Consider the following 17,904-nt stretch of genomic DNA (forward strand, 5'->3'; position numbering starts at 1 on the left):
GCCAATCAGGGATCATTAAAGTTCTATTAACACCGCTACTGATGACAACTGAAATTTTCCAGTCAGCATGCAAACTCCCAACAAGACTGAAACATTGTTCAGAGATGGAGGTGACCTCCTGGTGTCGGGCCAGTGCTCCATCTATCATTTCTGACCATTCAATACGAACTTGATTGTGAGATGATCAGTTTTAATCTCACCTTTTAATAAAGTCCCCAGAGGGCATTTCCATCATGAGTTTCCAGGTCTCTCTCACCTACGTACAGTTAAGCAGCTCCCAACTCTAATATTGGGGGTAATTTCTCAAGGTTGGAGGAGTTCACAAGTGAATCTGCCTGCACCCTTAACTGAACTGCTAGGGCAGCTTGTAAAAGAAAAATCACACTAAACAACACAATGTGGATCAATACCAAAAACGTACCCAACTTTAAGTCCCAGCCCAATAACTAAATTTAAGCTCTAGATATCTGAAAGTACTCCATAGTCAATCTGAAAGGTATCAACTACATTGAAGTAATGCTGCTTGTCTGCAGAAAGCAAGTTCTATTAATGACACATAATACAATTGGTAAGTTCATCTGCTTTTGGTAGTGTCAGAGAGATGTGTGCTGAACGAGAGGAGTACCCAGCTCTTGATTTTATACCCACCTAAACATGCAGATAGGGTCTTGTCAAACATGGCATCTGAAAGACTGCAACTCCAGCAATACAGCATATGCCTACCATGGCACTGAAACACCAGCCCAAGTCCTGGAGTAGGACTTGAACACAATATCTTGTGACTTGAACCCAATATCATGCGAGTACATGATTACTGAGCAAAGTAAGGAACAGCACTGACTATAATTGTGATTTCTTGATTTTTATTACATAACATATAGAATCTGCTCGCACAACTGACCAAATCTAACATTTTGCTGAATTATAAACAGCACTTCTGTGGGAATGAAAAGTTGAAGTGAACGGAATTTAGAGAAATCAGTGAAAAAAGGCATGCAAGATTACAGAGTCAGTAATGACTTGCCATGGCATCTCCGCTGTCAGGAAGGTTTGGGTCATTAATTCTAATATCCAGGAAAACTCTTACTCCTTTACTCATATCAACATATGGGGCAAGGATGCTAACATCACAGAAAACATTAAAAAGGGCTAAAGTGCAATCCACATTTATCAACTTTTCTTCATATACAGAATAGCCTTAAAGCAGGCTACATTTATAATACAAAAAAAATCTGTTCTTTCATGGTTCAGAACTCCGAAGCATGCAAAATTCCTCCAGCGCAGGTGTGATATTCAGAATAAATTAAAAAGTAAACTTGAACAAAAATGGGATGCAGCTGCAGGGAGAAAGGCTTCCAGTCCATTATGACTTTAGGATCTCTGGAGGGAGGTGAGCTTTAGTGTACTTTCTTCTTTCAAAATGCTCCTCATAGCAATCTGAATTAATGTGGATGGTAATTAATAAGCCTTGTTTCAGGCATTAAATGCAAAATATTGAAGAGGTTGACATGATTCAGATTGCCTTGTGTAAGCCTTTCCACCACAGCAAAAGTAGATGTCAGTTATAAAATTGAAAACAAACTTAAGCTGCTAGAAGACATTAATTGCAGCCTAGATATTAGAACGTACATGGATTCATTTCTTTCAGGTCATGTACCTAGCAATGGATATTTAGGAGCAACTCTACTGCTTGTAGCAAATGCAGTAAGCAGGGAGGTCTCCAGTACTCTAGGGTACTAATGAATAATTGGCAAACCAGCCCCAAAGGAACCAGGAGTAGTCCCATTACTGGGATTCTTTACCTTTAACTCTAGATAACCCCGCCCCACAAGCTAAACAAATGCATTAACATGCATTTAAGAAGCAGCTAGATAAGTATGCAAGGCACTAAGAACTGGAAGGATTTGTAAATGAAATTAAAAGTAAACTTGTGTGGATAATCAATATATCAGTTGGGTAGGATGACCCTTCTCCGGACTGTGAATTTTATGTAATAGGTAATGTAGCCTGATGGGTATTCATAAAGACACCAGCAAAGTTTGATGGCTAAAAGGGCTAACTCTACATCAGGCTCAGGACTGTAGGAGCAGCAAAGAACAGGATGAGTAGTTATGGAACAAACGCGAGAATTGATTAGACAGTGGCTGTTGCTATACCTGAACAGACAGTGATTGAACACAGGTCCCTGCGTGTCATGTTGTTTTGAGAATTCTGACCCCTGATAGAGGGGCAACTCTCAGTATTTGTGACCAAAATGACAGTGATTGAATAGTGCCTATCCTTGGAGTACATGACAGGAAGCATGCCCAGTACCAGCAGGATCTCTTGAAGAAGGAGGCACAAAAAGACATCGGCTGCAGTAACCCAGGAGTAAGCACCGTAAGACCTCGAGTCTGGGATTCGGACACACAGAAACAAAACACATCTGTAGGCAATGTGATCAATTCGCCTCGCCACAAGTAGCATCTTGATTTGATTTGTCTCATGTATTAGTATACAGTGAAAAGTATTGTTTCTTGCACGCTATACAGACAAAACACACTGTTCATAGAGTACATAGGGGAAAAGGAAAGGAGAGGGTGCAGAATAGAGTTACAGTCTTGGCTAAGAAAGATCAGCTTAATATATGGTAGGTCCATTCAAAAATCTGATAGCAGCAGGGAAGAAGCTGTTCTTGAGTCATTTGGTATGTGATCTCAGACTTTTGCATCTTTTTCCCGACAGAAGGCAGTGGAAGATGCATGGGGTCCTTAATTATGCTAGCTGCCTTTTCCAACGCAGCGGGAAGTGTAGACAGAATCAATGGATGGGAGGCTAGTTTGCATGATGCACTGGGCTACGTTCACAACCTTTTGTAATTTCTTGCGATTTTGGTCAGAGCAGGAGCCATACCAAGCTGTCATACATCTGGAAAGGATGCTTTCTATGGTGCATCTGTAAAAATTAGAGGAGAGTTGTAGCGGACTTGTCAAATTTCCTTAGCTTTCTGAGAAAGTAGAGGTGGTGTTGGGCTTTAACTGTAGCATCAGCATTGGTGATCTGGACATCTAGAAAATTGAAGCTGTCAACCATTTCCATTTCATCACCGGCGATACAGACAGGAGATAGGGGCGTGTCCCCCACTACACTTCTTGAAGTCAATGACTATCTCCTTTGTTTTACTGGCATTGAGGGAGAGATTGTCATCACACAATTTCACCAGATTCTCGCTTTCCTGTACTCCATTTCGTCAGTTTGTAATCCGACTCACTACAGTGGTGTCATCAGCAAACTTGAAAATGGAGTTGGAGTGGAATTTGACCACAGTCATAAATGTATAAGGAGTAAAGTAAGGGGCTGAGGACACAGCCTTGCAGGGCACCGATGTTGAGGATAACCATGGAGGAGGTGTGGTTGCCTATCCTGACTGAATCTTTAAATTTAAGACACGAGTTTGTATATTTTGATACCTTTTGAATACTTGTGTGTAGAACAGAGTAGGGCAAAGGTTAGTTACTTGTCTGTAACAAAGTCAGAGGTTAAATAATTTTTGCATAACATTGATCATAGAATCTACGGCATGGAGACAGGCCCTTTGGCCCAAACCGACCAAAATGCCCATCTAAGCTAACCTTATTTGCCTGCATTTGGCCCACATCGTTCTAAACCTTTCCTATCCATATATCTGTCCAAATGCCTTTTAAATGTTGTCAATGTCCCTGCCTCTACCACTTCTTCTGGCAACTCATTCCACATACATACTACCCTTTGTGTAAAGAAGTTGTTCTTCAGGTTCCCATTATTTCTTTCCCCTCTTAACTTAAACCTACGCCCTCTAAGTTTTCGATTCCCCAACCTTGGGGTAAAGACGTGAGTGCATTCATCCTATCCATGCCTCTCATGATCTTATACACCCCTATAAGATCACCCCTCAGTCTCCTACGCTCCAAAGAAAAAAGTCCAATCAGTCCAATCTCTCCCTATAACTCAGTCCCTTAAGTCCTGGCAACATCCTTGTAAATCTCTTCTACATTCTCTCCAGTTCAATAACATCTTTCCTATAGCAAGGCAACCAAAACTGAACACAATACCCCAGGTGCAGCCTCACCAATGTCCTGTACAACTGCAACATAACTTCCCAACTTCTATATTTAATGCCCTGACTGAAGGCCAACATGCCGAAAGCCTTCTTCACTGCCCTATCTACCTGTGACTCCACCTTTAGAGAACCGCGCACCCGAATTCCAAGGCCCTTCTGTTCCTTCGATATTCCCCAAGCCCTACCTTTCACCATGAAAGTCCTAACTTGATTTGACTTTCCAAAATGCAAACCTCACACTTATCTGCAGTGAACTCCATTTGCCACTTCTCGGCCCACTTCCTCAGCTGATCAAGATCCTGCTGCACTTTTTAATAACCTTCCTTACTGTCTTCAATACCACCTATTTTAGTGTCATCTGCAAACTTACTGATCATGCCTCGTACATTCTCATCCAAATTGTTGATATAGATAACAAACAGCGATGGGCCCAGCACCGACCACTGGTGTAATTTTGCGTTAACTCAGTGGAGTACGATAAAGGAGATTTGTTATGCATTAATTTAAGAATTTGAGTCTTTGTCCATGGTGTCAGTTCACCTGACTTCAAGGGTAACAATAGGATGGCAGTGTACCAGAGTGTTGATAAGTAGCTGGATTAACAATGCTCTTTACTGATAAATTGTTTACTTTTAGTTGGTTTAACTCTGTCACATTTAAGGATTCCCTAAACCTTGGCACCGCAAACCTGCACCCAAGCTCTCCTATAGTAAACAGTTTGTGTCCCTAAGGAACAAAGTGCACACTCTGCCATAAAATTAAAAATTCTGCAGATGTAGACTTTCCAGTTGACTCAGAAGTTGAAATAAGTGATGCATGAAAGTGAGAAAATGACACTCAGTGCAGAAGTTGAGTACATAGGGAAAGAAGTTGTCAATGATTCAGTGAGTAAACAAAAATAATTTCTCTAAAGAGTAAAACTAGTAAAGGAAGACATGTTGAGAAAGGGGAAGATCTAATTAAAAGAACAGGTTAAGACAGGATTTGAGGGAGCACGTTCAAATCTTTAGAAACATGCTGCAAGCATATTATATGTACCCAATTACAACATACAGCAATCGTTACACATTTGTTAGTTTACAGAAATTGCACCCTCCCACCACTCCCCCTCAAAATCCCTGGCTGGATACGGAGCATGATTTGAGACATATCCATGCGTGCTGGTTAACAACTCTGATGATTATGGACAAGGTGCCCTTTCATTAATAATGCTGCACCAGTATTCTAACTTCTTGTTGCCATATTCTTATTTTAATTTATTGCATTTGAAGCAAGTCAATAAAAAGATTGATTCCATCATTCTGGAATAATTTTCCGGGTTCCACATTGGCTTGCTTCTAAAGCTGTTCAGGTTGCTTCCAACCTGGGTTGAGACAGTTGCTGAAACGCTCCTTCATAACACATGGTTCAGAGTCCACCTTAAGCAAGACAGAAGTGCATAGAGGAGACTGACCAATGGGCTACCACAGGTTTCAAAAGCTAGGCTCCAATGTCGTTCAACATGTATACAAATGTTCTCCCAACAACCATGTCCTACAAGTCCATCCACGTTGTTAATATTTGTTAGACCCCAAACTCCATGCTTCTGCATTCTGGACCAGATCCTGAGCAAAGGCACTACAAAGTTGACAGACAACTGCAAGACATGGCTTTGAATGTTAAACCCCTCTAAACCATGGGCCATAACTTCCTTGGCATGGCCAGTGTTGGACTGTCACTCCAGACATGAGCCAAATTTCTTCTGTGCCTGTCTGACACAGGCCAGGCAAGGTCCAGGCAGTGTAGCTTTCACCAGGCCCAGCATCATTAACAGAGCCAAAGTGAAGGACATACTTTTTTTTTAAACTGCACTAAAGCAGGTCAAGTTTAATGATCCCATGGAAACTGACAGGCAAGGGAGAAGATAAGTGTGTGAGGCAAGTTAGATAGGATTTGGGAGGTGGAAGAAATCAGAGGCCCAAGGAGGGATCAGTCTGGGTCTTTAAAATAGTAACATAAAAAAGTTAGAAGAGGTTATTTCTTCTACATTTTATGTTCCACTCCCTGCCCCACTCCGCTTTCCCCACATCACTATACTATTGCAATACCTCAATCTCTCTCTTTGGATTTTCAAGTCTGTCTTCACCAGAAGTTTATTTATTAGTCACAAGTAGGCTTACATTAACACTGCAATGAAGTTACTGTGAAAATCCCCTGATCACCACACTCCGGTGCCTGTTCAGGTACATTGAGGGAGAATTTAGGTGCGTGGCAATGCACGTAACCAGCACATTTTTCGGACTAACCTCTGTCCACGTGCAGTTACATTTACAAAACCTGTTCCCATATTCCTCTATTCCCTTTTCCTTCATCAACCTATTCAATCCATTCTCAAATATTGACACTTTTTGTCTATAACAATTTTGCTCTTAACTATAGGCAACTTTTAAGAAAGTGTAAGATTTAAAGTAACAAAGTTCATGCCTCCAATAGGAGCCAAAACATGAAAATAGGAGCAAAGACATGAGAATAAAATGGCGATGCCCAATGAATATTATTGCACAATAATAAAAAAATAGATGAATGGTCAAATTTTAATGAAGCTCATTTAATTACAATTTTGGAAAGTACAAAAAAAAAATCAACCAACCTCCACAGGAAGCACTCATTTGAGGCTTCCACCTGCATTCTAGAATTGAAAGGTATTAGGAAAGAGTAGGAAAATAGGAAAGAAGATTTCCATCAAACTTAATTTCATTAAAAAATTACCAAAATCTAACTAGCATTTAACTAAAATCCTAGAATAAAAAGGATCATCCCGTGTATTTATTTTTAACGTTACAATCAAACAAAAAAGTTGTAAGAAAAACAAGTCTCTCATCCAGCAAGGACAGACCAGGCATATTTCTGCACTGAATATCACTTCTGCAGATCAGAAACATGCTGGTTGATTAACAGTATCACAATGATATGGAGAACCATTTGCAGTTGATTATAACATTAACTTAGGAGACAATATTACAACAATAACTTTGGTAACTTATATAAAATACAAACAAATGATATACATAGATTTTTACTAATCTTACCACAGCAAGCTGAGTTCTGGAGGCTACTGTATGAAATACTGCTGGCATCATAAGCGACTCCTCTACCTTTAGCCCCATCTCGTTTTCTGCAGAAAATGTAGTCTTGGGTATCGTCGGTGCACGGTCACATAGAATCATCTCTTTGTTGTATAGAAATATGGGATTTGTATCCTGCGAATTAAAATTTACAAAACGAAATCAAAATGAAATTTAGCAGCGTTTTCCTACAGAACAAGAATGAGCAGCAGCTTGGTTACAGAAATATATTGGAACACCCTATCAATTTAAAGCACACTAGGAATAGAAACTTATACAAATGGTCATATATTTAATAACTGCACAAAATGATAGAAATCATATTCTATCTGCCACATACATTTCAAATTAATGCATGGATTCTAATCCATATGTACTGTACTAAATATTGAAAACTCAGTGCAGTTTAAAATGAGAAGACCAAATTTAATTATGGATAAATTGAAAAGGTAATTTATTAAATACTGGTGTTTTCATTTTGTCACTTAGAAAATGCAAGTCTTATATCCTACATGACAGATCCTGGGCAAACACTTGTACAGCAGGTACCTGTGGCTTGAGGAGCTTAGGCTCAGAGTCATTGAGCTAGGGGTTGAGCTGCGGACATTACAACCAGGGAAGTTGAGAGTTGAGGCAATCACACATCGAGGATAGGATCTTCTAGTTTGAAAAGTGGTCAGGGACAGGAGGGTGTGACTGCAGCTGAGGAGGGTAAGGGACCCCAGAGGGCAGGAGCATCAGCCTCTGCAATTGCCAAACAGGTTTGAGGTTCTTTCAGCTTAGAATCATAGAATCACTACAGTGCAGAAGGAGGCCATCGGCCCATCGAGTCTGCACCGACCACAATCCCACCCAGCCCCTATTCGCTAAGCCCCACGTATTTACCCTGCTAGTCCCCCGACACTCTGGCAATTTAGCATAACCAATCCACCTAACCTGCACTGCTTGAATAAGAGTGGGGGTTTCAGGGTGGATGTGCTGACTGACCATGGCACTGCAGTACGGGATGCCATTCAAGTGGGGGGAAGCACGCAAGAATATAGTGGTAGTAGGGGACAGTAGAATGAAAGGGGATTGACAGTTCTCTGTAGCAAGAAGTGAGAGTCTAGGCAGCTGTGTTGCCTCTGGTGCCAAGGTTTGGAAATCTGCTCAGGGCTGGAGAGGAACTTGCAGTGCGAGGGGGTGGATCCATTGGCCTGGTCCATGCAGGTACCAATGACACAGGTAAGATGAGGAAGCATATTCTGCATAGTCAGTATGATAAGGTAGGCACCAAATTAACAGTAGAACCTCAAAAGGTAATAATTTTTGGATTATTACCTGAGCCATGTGCAAATTGGCACTGGACAAATAAGATTAGATAAAGTTGAATATGGGGCTCAAAGGCGAGTGTAGGAGAAGGGGGTTCTGGTTTGTGGGGCACTGGCACCAGGAAAATAGGATATGTACCATTAGGACGGGCAGCACAGTGATTAGACTGCTGCCTTACAGCGCCAGAGACCCGGGTTCGATTCCCGGATTGGGTCACTGTTTGTGCGGAATTTGCACATTCTCCCCGTGTCTGCGTGGGTTTCCTCCCGGTGCTCCGGTTTCCTCCCACAGTCCAAAGATGTGCGGGTTAGGTACATTGGCCATGCTAAATTGACCCTTAGTGTCAGGGGAACTAGCTACAGTAAATGCATGGGGTTATGGGGTAGGGCTTAGGTGGGATTGTGGTCAGTGCAGACTCAATGGGCTGAATTGCCTCCTTCTCACTGTAGGATTCTATGATTTTATGATGGTCTGCATCTGAAATCTTCTGAGGTCGATGTTTTAAGAACATAAGAACATAAGAAATAGGAGCAGGAGTAGGCCATCTAGCCCCTCGAGCCTGCCCCGCCATTCAATAAGATCATGGCTGATCTAAAGTGGATCAGTTCCACTTACCCGCCTGATCCCCATAACCCCTAATTCCCTTACCAATCAGGAATCCATCTATCCGTGATTTAAACATATTCAACGAGGTAGCCTCCACCACTTCAATGGGCAGAGAATTCCAGAGATTCACCACCCTCTGAGAGAAGTTCCTCCTCAACTCTGTCCTAAACTGACCCCCCTTTATTTTGAGGCTGTGCCCTCTAGTTCTAGCTTCCTTTCTAAGTGGAAATAATAATCTCCACCTCTACCCTATCCAGCCCCTTCATTATCTTATAGGTCTCTATAAGATCCCCCCTCGGCCTTCTAAATTCCAACGAGTACAAACTGCAGCTGCACAAGTACAGAGGTGGAAAGTGGCTAAATTAAATAACAGGGGCCAGGGATCAAATTTAGGAAAATGTGATATATCAAAAAATTGAGTCAAGACAAGAGAAATAGATACTAATATGGTAAATGATGAACAGATTGTGACAGGAAGCAACAGAGGACAAATCTCGGAGTCAGTTAGCATATAAGGCTAGATGTTACAAAAGTAATAAGGCCAATGCACATAGCATTTGAAACAAAACAGATCAAGATGGTCCGATAGCCATTGGAGAGATGGCGACAGGATGACAGATTGGGAGCTGAATATTGAAGGATGTGTGACACTGAGGAAGAAGAGGAAGTTGGAGGTGGAGGGGTGGCTCTGTTAATTAATAATGGTATTAGCACATTAGAGAGGGATCAGCCAAGTTCAGGAAACCAGGATTTTTTTAAAAAATCAATTGTGGGACATGGGCGTCGTTGATTGGCCAGCATTTATTGCCCATCTATGGCCGTCCTTGAGAAGGAGCTGCCTTCTTGAAACATTGCAGTCCACGTGCTGTGGGTTGCTGTTGGGGAGGGAATTCTAGGATTTTGACCCAGTGATATATTTCCAAGTCAGGATGGTGAGTGGCTTGTAGGGGAACTTGCAGGGGGTGGAATTCCCATATATCTGTTGCCCTTGTCCTTTCAGACGGAAGTGGTCGTGGGTTGTGTAGAAGCAGTTTGGGTTGAGATAATAAACTAGAAAGGCAAGAATTCAGAATAAACACATTCCAATGAAAAAGAAAAATTCTAAGGCAAGAGCTGATCATCTGTAGTTAAATAAAAATATTAAAGAAGTATTAAACTTAAAGAAAAAGCAAACATTTGTGCAAAGACAAGTGGCAGGTCAGAAGATTGGAAGGAATGACAAAATGATTGATAAGGAGGGAAAAACTAGAGCAGGAGAAAAAGCTCGTCAGTAATATAAAGATGGACCGCAAGAGTTTCCATATATATATTTTTTAAAAAGAAAATAGTTAACAAAGTGAGCATTGGTACAATAGAAAGTGCACCTGGGGAATTGGTAAAGGAAAATAGAGCTATGCCAGATGAATTAAACAGGTATTTTGCTTTCACTATAGAGGACACAAGTAACATCCCAGAAACAGCTGCATAAATCAGGAAATGGAAGGGAGGGAGGAACTTACAATCACCACGGAAGTGACATTGAGTATTGGGTCTGCAGGCTGACAAATCCCCCTGGTCCAGATGGACTTCACCCTAAGATCTTGAAAGATGTGGATAATGAGATAGTTGATGCATTGGTTTTAAATTTCCAAAATTCCCTAGATTTGGGGGAAGGTTCCATTAGTTTGGAAGATAGCAAACATAATTTCTCTATTCAAAAAGGGAGGGAGACAGAAAGCAGGAAACTACAGGCCAATTAGCCTAACATCTGTCATAGGGAAAATGTTAGAAACCATTATTAAAGATATTATCACAGGGCACTTGGAAAAATTCAGGGCAATCAGATGGTCAACAAGGGGTGAAAGAATATGGGGGTTGAAGTTACAATCAGATCAGCCATGGTCTCACTAAATGGTAGAGTAGGCTTGAGGAGCCGAGTGGCCTATTCCTGCTTCTAATTCATATGTTTGTATGATATATCTGTGATCACAAAGCAGACTTTGCTCCAAACAGGCAGATCATTTCCATTTGTATTTATCACAATACATTTAATAGTTTTAATAGAAGCTAATTCAATTTACACACATTGGCTAATTCTACACACATGGGCTAATTCTACACACATGATTCTAACTTTCTGGCAGCCAAATTATCCTTCCCTCACATCATTTTTGTTTCTATCTATTTTCACTGGAAAATATAGATAAGTGTAACAAATCCCTCAAATTTTCAGATCAAAATAGCAGAAATCAATATCGGCCACTTTCCTCTGAACACACCCACATCTTCCTAAAGTTAGACCAGACAAAAAGTGCACTTATGATTCCAAATGCTACCTTAGCAGTTGTCGACATACAGTGGCATAATCTGTTTTAATGCAAGATCAAGATGTATTATATACTCATATTACTGCTAACTGTTTTACATTAACTGGATACCATTACTACATAATCATCTCAAATAATTTTATAACATTTCATACTTTCTGTTCCAATGGTCATAGCCTTTGATCTCACTTAGTCCATCTACTTAATTGTCCCATATCCCTCTGAAAGCCAATCTCACACGCTCCATAGTCGAAGAGCGAATCAATAAGTCTTCAATTCTAGGATTATTACAGACTTCCAAGTCTTGAATCATAGAAATCATAGAAACCCTACAGTGCAGAAGGAGACCATTCGGCCCATCAAGCCTGCATTGACAACAATCTCATCCAGGCCCTATCCCCATAACCCCATATATTTACTCTGCTAATCCCCCTGACACTAAGGGGCAATTTAGAATGGCCAATGCACCTAACCCGCACATCTTTGGACTGTGGGAGGAAACCGGAGCACCCGGAGGAAACCCACGCAGACACGGGAAGAATGTGCAAACTCCACACAGACAGTGACTCAAGTCAGGAATCGAACCCAGGTCACTGGAGCTGTGAGGCAGCAGTGCTGACCACTGTGCCACCCCAGCAATTTAAATCTTTTAAATGGTTTATAAATATCCCTGTAGACAATATTCTGAATTTATCACGATGCAAATTTGCATTAAGGAATCTGTAACCTATTCAGTCAACTAAACTTTTCTCACCGAGGTTTCGTTTAGACTCTGCTCCTAATGCTTTAAAACCAGAGGTAGCATCTTAGAACTTCTTCAGAAATTAGCATGGACATGATATTTAAAAAAGTGAAGCACTTATTTACCATCTAATATTAGGGCTGACATGCTTCAGTATTAGTACTGATGGTGTTATTCTATTGTACAGAGAAATAAAAAAAATTTCCATTGCTAAATTAAAAATTGAAATGCATCATAACTGTTAAATAAGTTTGTTCTTTGTTTATTATTCTAATTATGAAAAAAGTCACTTTTAACCCTTCATCTATATTTAGAAGCAACATTTTGTTTGTCCAATGTGATGCATTAGCAGTGCTCGAGATGGAACATACTTAAAATTAAGCAAATTGTTTAAATTTAATGCTGACTTACCGTCCCGGCACTGTAGCTGCAAACACGCCTATCGGCAACCATGCATTCTCCTCCATTGACGACCAACACTTGATGCTGAGTTGCAATTTTATATTTAGCTTGGATGGCATGTTTAAGATCTGCAACACTGTAAAGTACAGTTTATTAATTAGTCACAAGTAAGGCTTACATTAACACTGCAATGAAGTTACTGTGAAATTCCCCTAATCGCCACACTCTGGCGCCTGTTCGGGTCAATGCACCTAACCAGCACATCTTTCAGACTGTGGGAGGAAACCAGAGCACCTGGAGGAAACCCACACAGACACGGGGAGAACGTACAAACTCCACACAGACAGTGACCCAAGCCGGGAATTGATGTGGCCAGATAATAGTGACTTCAACCCCAGTGCACAGCTGGTAACATGCTGATGGAATATACCGAGCACTTCCCATACCTTGGCAGCTACCTCTATCAAAAAACCACTAATGGAGAGAAAATCCAACACGAGGTCAGCTGAGCCAGCTTAGCCTTCTCCAAATTTGAACAGTGTTTAAGACAAAAGATCTCCGCAAGTCAACAGGAGTCCTAATGTACAGAGCAGTTGTGATCACCACACTCCTGCACAGAATCGAATTATGTACTTGCATCATCAATACATACAGGTGCTAGAGACATTCCATCAGTAATGCCTCTGCCGCATCCTCCTGATCCAATGGAAGAACCATCAATTAAATGGTAATATTCTTCAAGAAGCCAGCTCTAGAAGCATCCAGGCAAATCTCCTGCAAAGTCAACAGAGCACCACCAGATGGCCAAAAAGCATCTCCCCTGCCAAATCCTGTCGTCTCAACTCTCAAATGGCCAACATTCCAGAGGACAATGAAAAAAAACACTCTGAAGCTCTCCTTAAAGTACAACAGCATTGACATCAATGCCTGGGAGGAAACCTGCTACCAAAATGGCAACAATTCGTCCATAATTCTACATTGTCTCATTAACATGTTTGAATAAAGCAATAGCAGAAAAGGAAGCAAATCTTGCACTCTGGATCCACGTCCTTGATCATATGCCCACTGATCTACAGGTTGAGAATCAGCCTATTCAATTACATGAAACCCAAAGCAGAAACCAGTGACCTAGAGTAGATGTCATCCTCAAATCAAGGGAAAGCCAACAAGGAATGGAAAATACTAGTCTGCGATGTGAAATGCTGAGATATTCAATGTTCGCTCTTTATCTCTGTCCCTCAAGTACAGAACTTAGCTCAACTGCAAAGAGCTTACTTAAATATCAGTTGGAGTAGATAAGAGGCAAAGACAGACCGGCAGTTTCGTGTTGAATTCATGACAAATTTAACTGTGAAGATTTTATCAGCATCAATAATGACAGGAACTCCCAAATTAGATCATTCAGAGCACAATCCATCAAAAAAAACAGTATATGCATGATGCATGCTAGATTATGGATTAAGTCTATTCCTTGAGTTACAACATAACCAACACATAATTCCAAAGTAATTCTAGGTCATGATGGAAGTAAAAAAGGCAAACTTGTTTCAGAATCAAAGTTTATATATTTGAACATTAGTAATTATAACCAAGTGTGTTGGGAAAAGTCAATATCAAACATGGCACTTTATACATTGTCATTAATGATACTCCCCAATTCAAAGCTATGTTTAAAAAAAATCTCAGGTTATTTTGTACAAAAACAGTTAACAGCACAGGCTCAGTTTAAACAGAGAAGGAAGTAATTGTTCATTTTAATGGCAGTGTTGCAACTAAGGTTTGAAAAATCCACATGTATTTGAAGTACGCATCTCCAGCAGAGTTTGGGTCATAAAAGTAAAGTTTTTTTGTTAGTCACAAGTAGGCTCACATTAACACTGCAATGAAGTTACTATGAAAATCCCCTTGTCGCCACACGCCGGCGCCTGTTCGGGAATACAGAGGGAGAATTTAGCATGGCCAATGCACCTAACCAGCATGTCTTTCGGACTGTAGGAGGAAACCGGAGCACCCGGAGGAAACCCATGCAGACACAGGGAGAACATGCAGACTCCATACAGACAGTTACCCATGCCAGGAATCAGGTCCCTGGCACTGTGAGGCATGTCATCTTGACAAAGTTAAAATTTGAGCCATTTTTCATCCACTTCCCATACTTGTGATTGAGATATCCAAGAATGAGCAAAACCACCAACATCCTTCATTATGTGACTGTCAAAATGCAAAACAGGCTGAACCAGTGCTCATGGAGCTATTTTTTTAAAATGTAGATCAAGACTGGTGTTCAACTCTCAAGGGAAATATGCTAAACAAAACTGTCTCAACTTCAAAAATCCAAACAAGTCCAGAACATAAATCCAAGTTTCAGCCTATAAAAGTGCCTCATTTACGTCATTTTGCAAGTTGGAAATGGTAATTCAAGGCAGTAAGTATTTTGAGAACTCATTCGATCGGGAGAACAACAGTACGGCTCTGAAACAAGGCGGGGGAAAGGAGTAAAGAACTGAAGAAATTGTCTCTACAGAGGACTTCTTTGTGCTATTGAGAGTGTAAGTCAGTTTAGTTTAGTTTGGTACAACCAATGGAGATTGGCCCACTGATTTTTCTTGAAATGTGTGCAGGTAGAATATAAAAGAAAAAAGGAAAGCTTAACCTGGTGGGCCTTTCCCAATTTTCATCTTATCTTCCAAGTACCACTGAATGCAAATTCATAGCTCCTTTTAATGTTAACTAAATGTATGCATTCAATTTGATTAAACAACAGTGCCATGAAAGATTGCATAAAAGCTAGCTACGTTTTTAAAAATGCAAGGTGTACTTTTGCATGTACTGCACAGGTGAGAGACAACATAGACATCAACATCACAGCAAACATTTTGAACTATTTTCTACATTAAAGGTCTTTGGGATCTGGTAAAACTTTGAAGGTATATACTTACGTCTGTACAGCAAGTTCTGTGTCAAATGTAAGGGTAGTTCCAGTGTTAACCAGAAATACATACAACTTCATATTGCTACTGCCACTTCCTTCAGCTTTCACTTTACATCAGTTATTTATTTACACCTGTTCACAAAAAAGTAAAGGATTATTTTCAATTATATATATATAAAAATGGTGGACAAGTTCACAGCAATCAAAATGAGCTGCAATTCAAATCTATGAACGATGTAATTGCTCAATGTAACATACAAATATTTGAAACGTACAGTCTTGAGTTTATTCTGAGGTTCAGCACATAAAATTGTCCTGCCATTTACCTAATCTTTGGCCCTCCATTCATCAGAATACACTGTTCTGATCTCTGAAGAAAACAAGACTTTTTTTTAAAATCCAAAATCCCAGTTATTTATTGAAGGAATGAACAAGATTCCATGGCTTAAAACAGAAGAAATTTTGCGATACAAGAGTTGAAAAGCAAGCATTAATTATCTTGGGTAATAACCTATACTCTAAAACCCCAAATCAACCCAAGTTAAACATGAGTTAACATGCAAATTGTGGTCATAAATTACACATTAAATGCGGATACAACCAAGACAGATCTTACGAAATGGCTCAGCAGTCCACCCAGCATACAGATCATCTAAGTCATAAAGGCCTTCAAAATTCGTCTACTTGATTGAATTTCAGATCCTCAATGCCCAGCCTCTTCATCTCAATCTTAAATGATTAACCTCATATCCGGAGACTGTGCCCTTTTGTGGTAGGCTCTCCAACTAGGGGGAGCAGCCTATCTGCCATAATAAACGCCCCAGAATCCTATGTTTCAAAGAAGTTACTTCACATTCTAAACTCGAAAGAATATAAGCTGACGCTACACAATTCCCATCATAAGACATATGTCAACTCTCTCATCCCATAAATTAATCACTCCACTGTCTCCAAGGAAAACTTATTCATCTTTTAATAAGACTACCAAAGCTGTGCACAATATTCTAGTTGTGGTCTCAGCATGTCCTTTACCATGCGAACAAGACTCCCTCACTCATACTGCAACCCAATAATAGAAAACATATGTGTGTGCATACACATGTATACACACACACATTCAAGGACATACAATAGTACTTTATAGCCAAGGAAATACTTGAAGTGTAGTCACTATGATAATGACCAGATAATCTGTTTTATTCAGGTTGGTTGCGGGATACATTGGCCAGGACAAAGAAAATCCCCCAGCTCTTCCTCCAAAATGTTGTAGGATCTGTTAGATCCACTCAAGGCAGATCTGGTTTGACATTTCATCCAGAAGGCAGCACATGCTTCGTACAGCCTACATTACATGTTGATGCCTATGGAGCAGTGCGTGAAGCAACAACCTGCAGACTCAGCACAAGAATGCTGCCACTGAGCCAAGACTGATAACTGTTAAAGAATAAGCGTTTAAGGGAACAGAGCATGCAAGTGCAAGTTTAGAGTCCCTTTTTAACTGAAGCTGACAATGGAACTTGATACAGAACGCCATGCCTTAACACATCACTAGGCATAACCATAGACTTTAACTTTTCAAGATCCAGTCTATTCAGATCAATATATCAACGAATACATTCAATGTACAGAAATGCTCCTAAAAGTGGATATGTTGCCCACTATATTAGCAGTCCTCCAGAAAATGTGGAAGGACATGGTGGTGGCTCTCCATATTTCTTTTAGCATTATCCTAACAACCTGTATTCACATAACACCTTTAACATAGCAAAGCATCACCATATATATATATATTACAGGAGTGTTATTAAAATTAAAGGTCCGAATCGTCCAAGTAGCAATAATGAGTAGATTGAAATTGCGCATAAAGATGCTCCCAACATGATGCTTCTGCACATTCCCTCTGGGATATTTCTCCTTCATCAAAGCAGAGTACAGGCATAAGGGAATGACAGGTCACACCCCTTTATGATACTAGCTGTCACATGGTTAAGTGCCAGTCTTTGAATAGGTGAGTTAATGAGGTGAAAATCAGGTCAGAGGGTAGATAGAATTATCTAAGTGTCAAATCTGGTTTTAATCTGTCTAACATTCACTGGGTAACTGTCCAGAAGCGTAACACAGACCATCAAAAGTTTGACTCTGGACTAGCATCTGAGACATTTGCAGTGGTTTAAACCAGGCAATTCCCATGTTGGTTTGTGTATCAGGACTTCTACAGGATCCAGACGCACATGCTCAGTCACATGTCTTGTCTCCACCAATCCAGAGGCCAAGATCTGACCCAAAATTTGACAGCCTCATTTGGGTAGATGACCAAACATTTGGTCAAAGTAGCTGTTTTGTAAGCATGTCAGAGCAGCCAAGAGAGGTGAAGAGGCAGAGAGGTTTAAAGACTGAATTCCAGGACTTAAGGCCTTGGAAGT

The 17,904-nt window shown here is 40.4% G+C and overlaps 1 protein-coding gene across 3 annotated transcripts in view; it reads right to left on the minus strand.

Annotated features, from left to right (window-relative positions):
- Positions 1 to 17,904, minus strand: part of rb1cc1 (RB1-inducible coiled-coil 1) — a 167,435-nt gene that overhangs the window by 138,021 nt on the left and 11,510 nt on the right. For all 3 annotated transcript variants that reach the window (XM_078216161.1, XM_078216158.1, XM_078216159.1), the window contains exons 2-4: positions 15,489 to 15,613; positions 12,559 to 12,685; positions 7,147 to 7,317 (exon numbers count right to left, since the gene is read on the minus strand). In XM_078216161.1, coding sequence (XP_078072287.1) covers positions 7,147 to 7,317; positions 12,559 to 12,685; positions 15,489 to 15,559 — 369 coding nt within the window. In that variant the 5' untranslated portion in view covers positions 15,560 to 15,613. The remainder of the gene's footprint in view (positions 1 to 7,146; positions 7,318 to 12,558; positions 12,686 to 15,488; positions 15,614 to 17,904) is intronic.

This window comes from Mustelus asterias, chromosome 7 (assembly GCF_964213995.1).
Source record: "Mustelus asterias chromosome 7, sMusAst1.hap1.1, whole genome shotgun sequence".
Classification (NCBI taxonomy): Eukaryota; Metazoa; Chordata; class Chondrichthyes; order Carcharhiniformes; family Triakidae; genus Mustelus; species Mustelus asterias.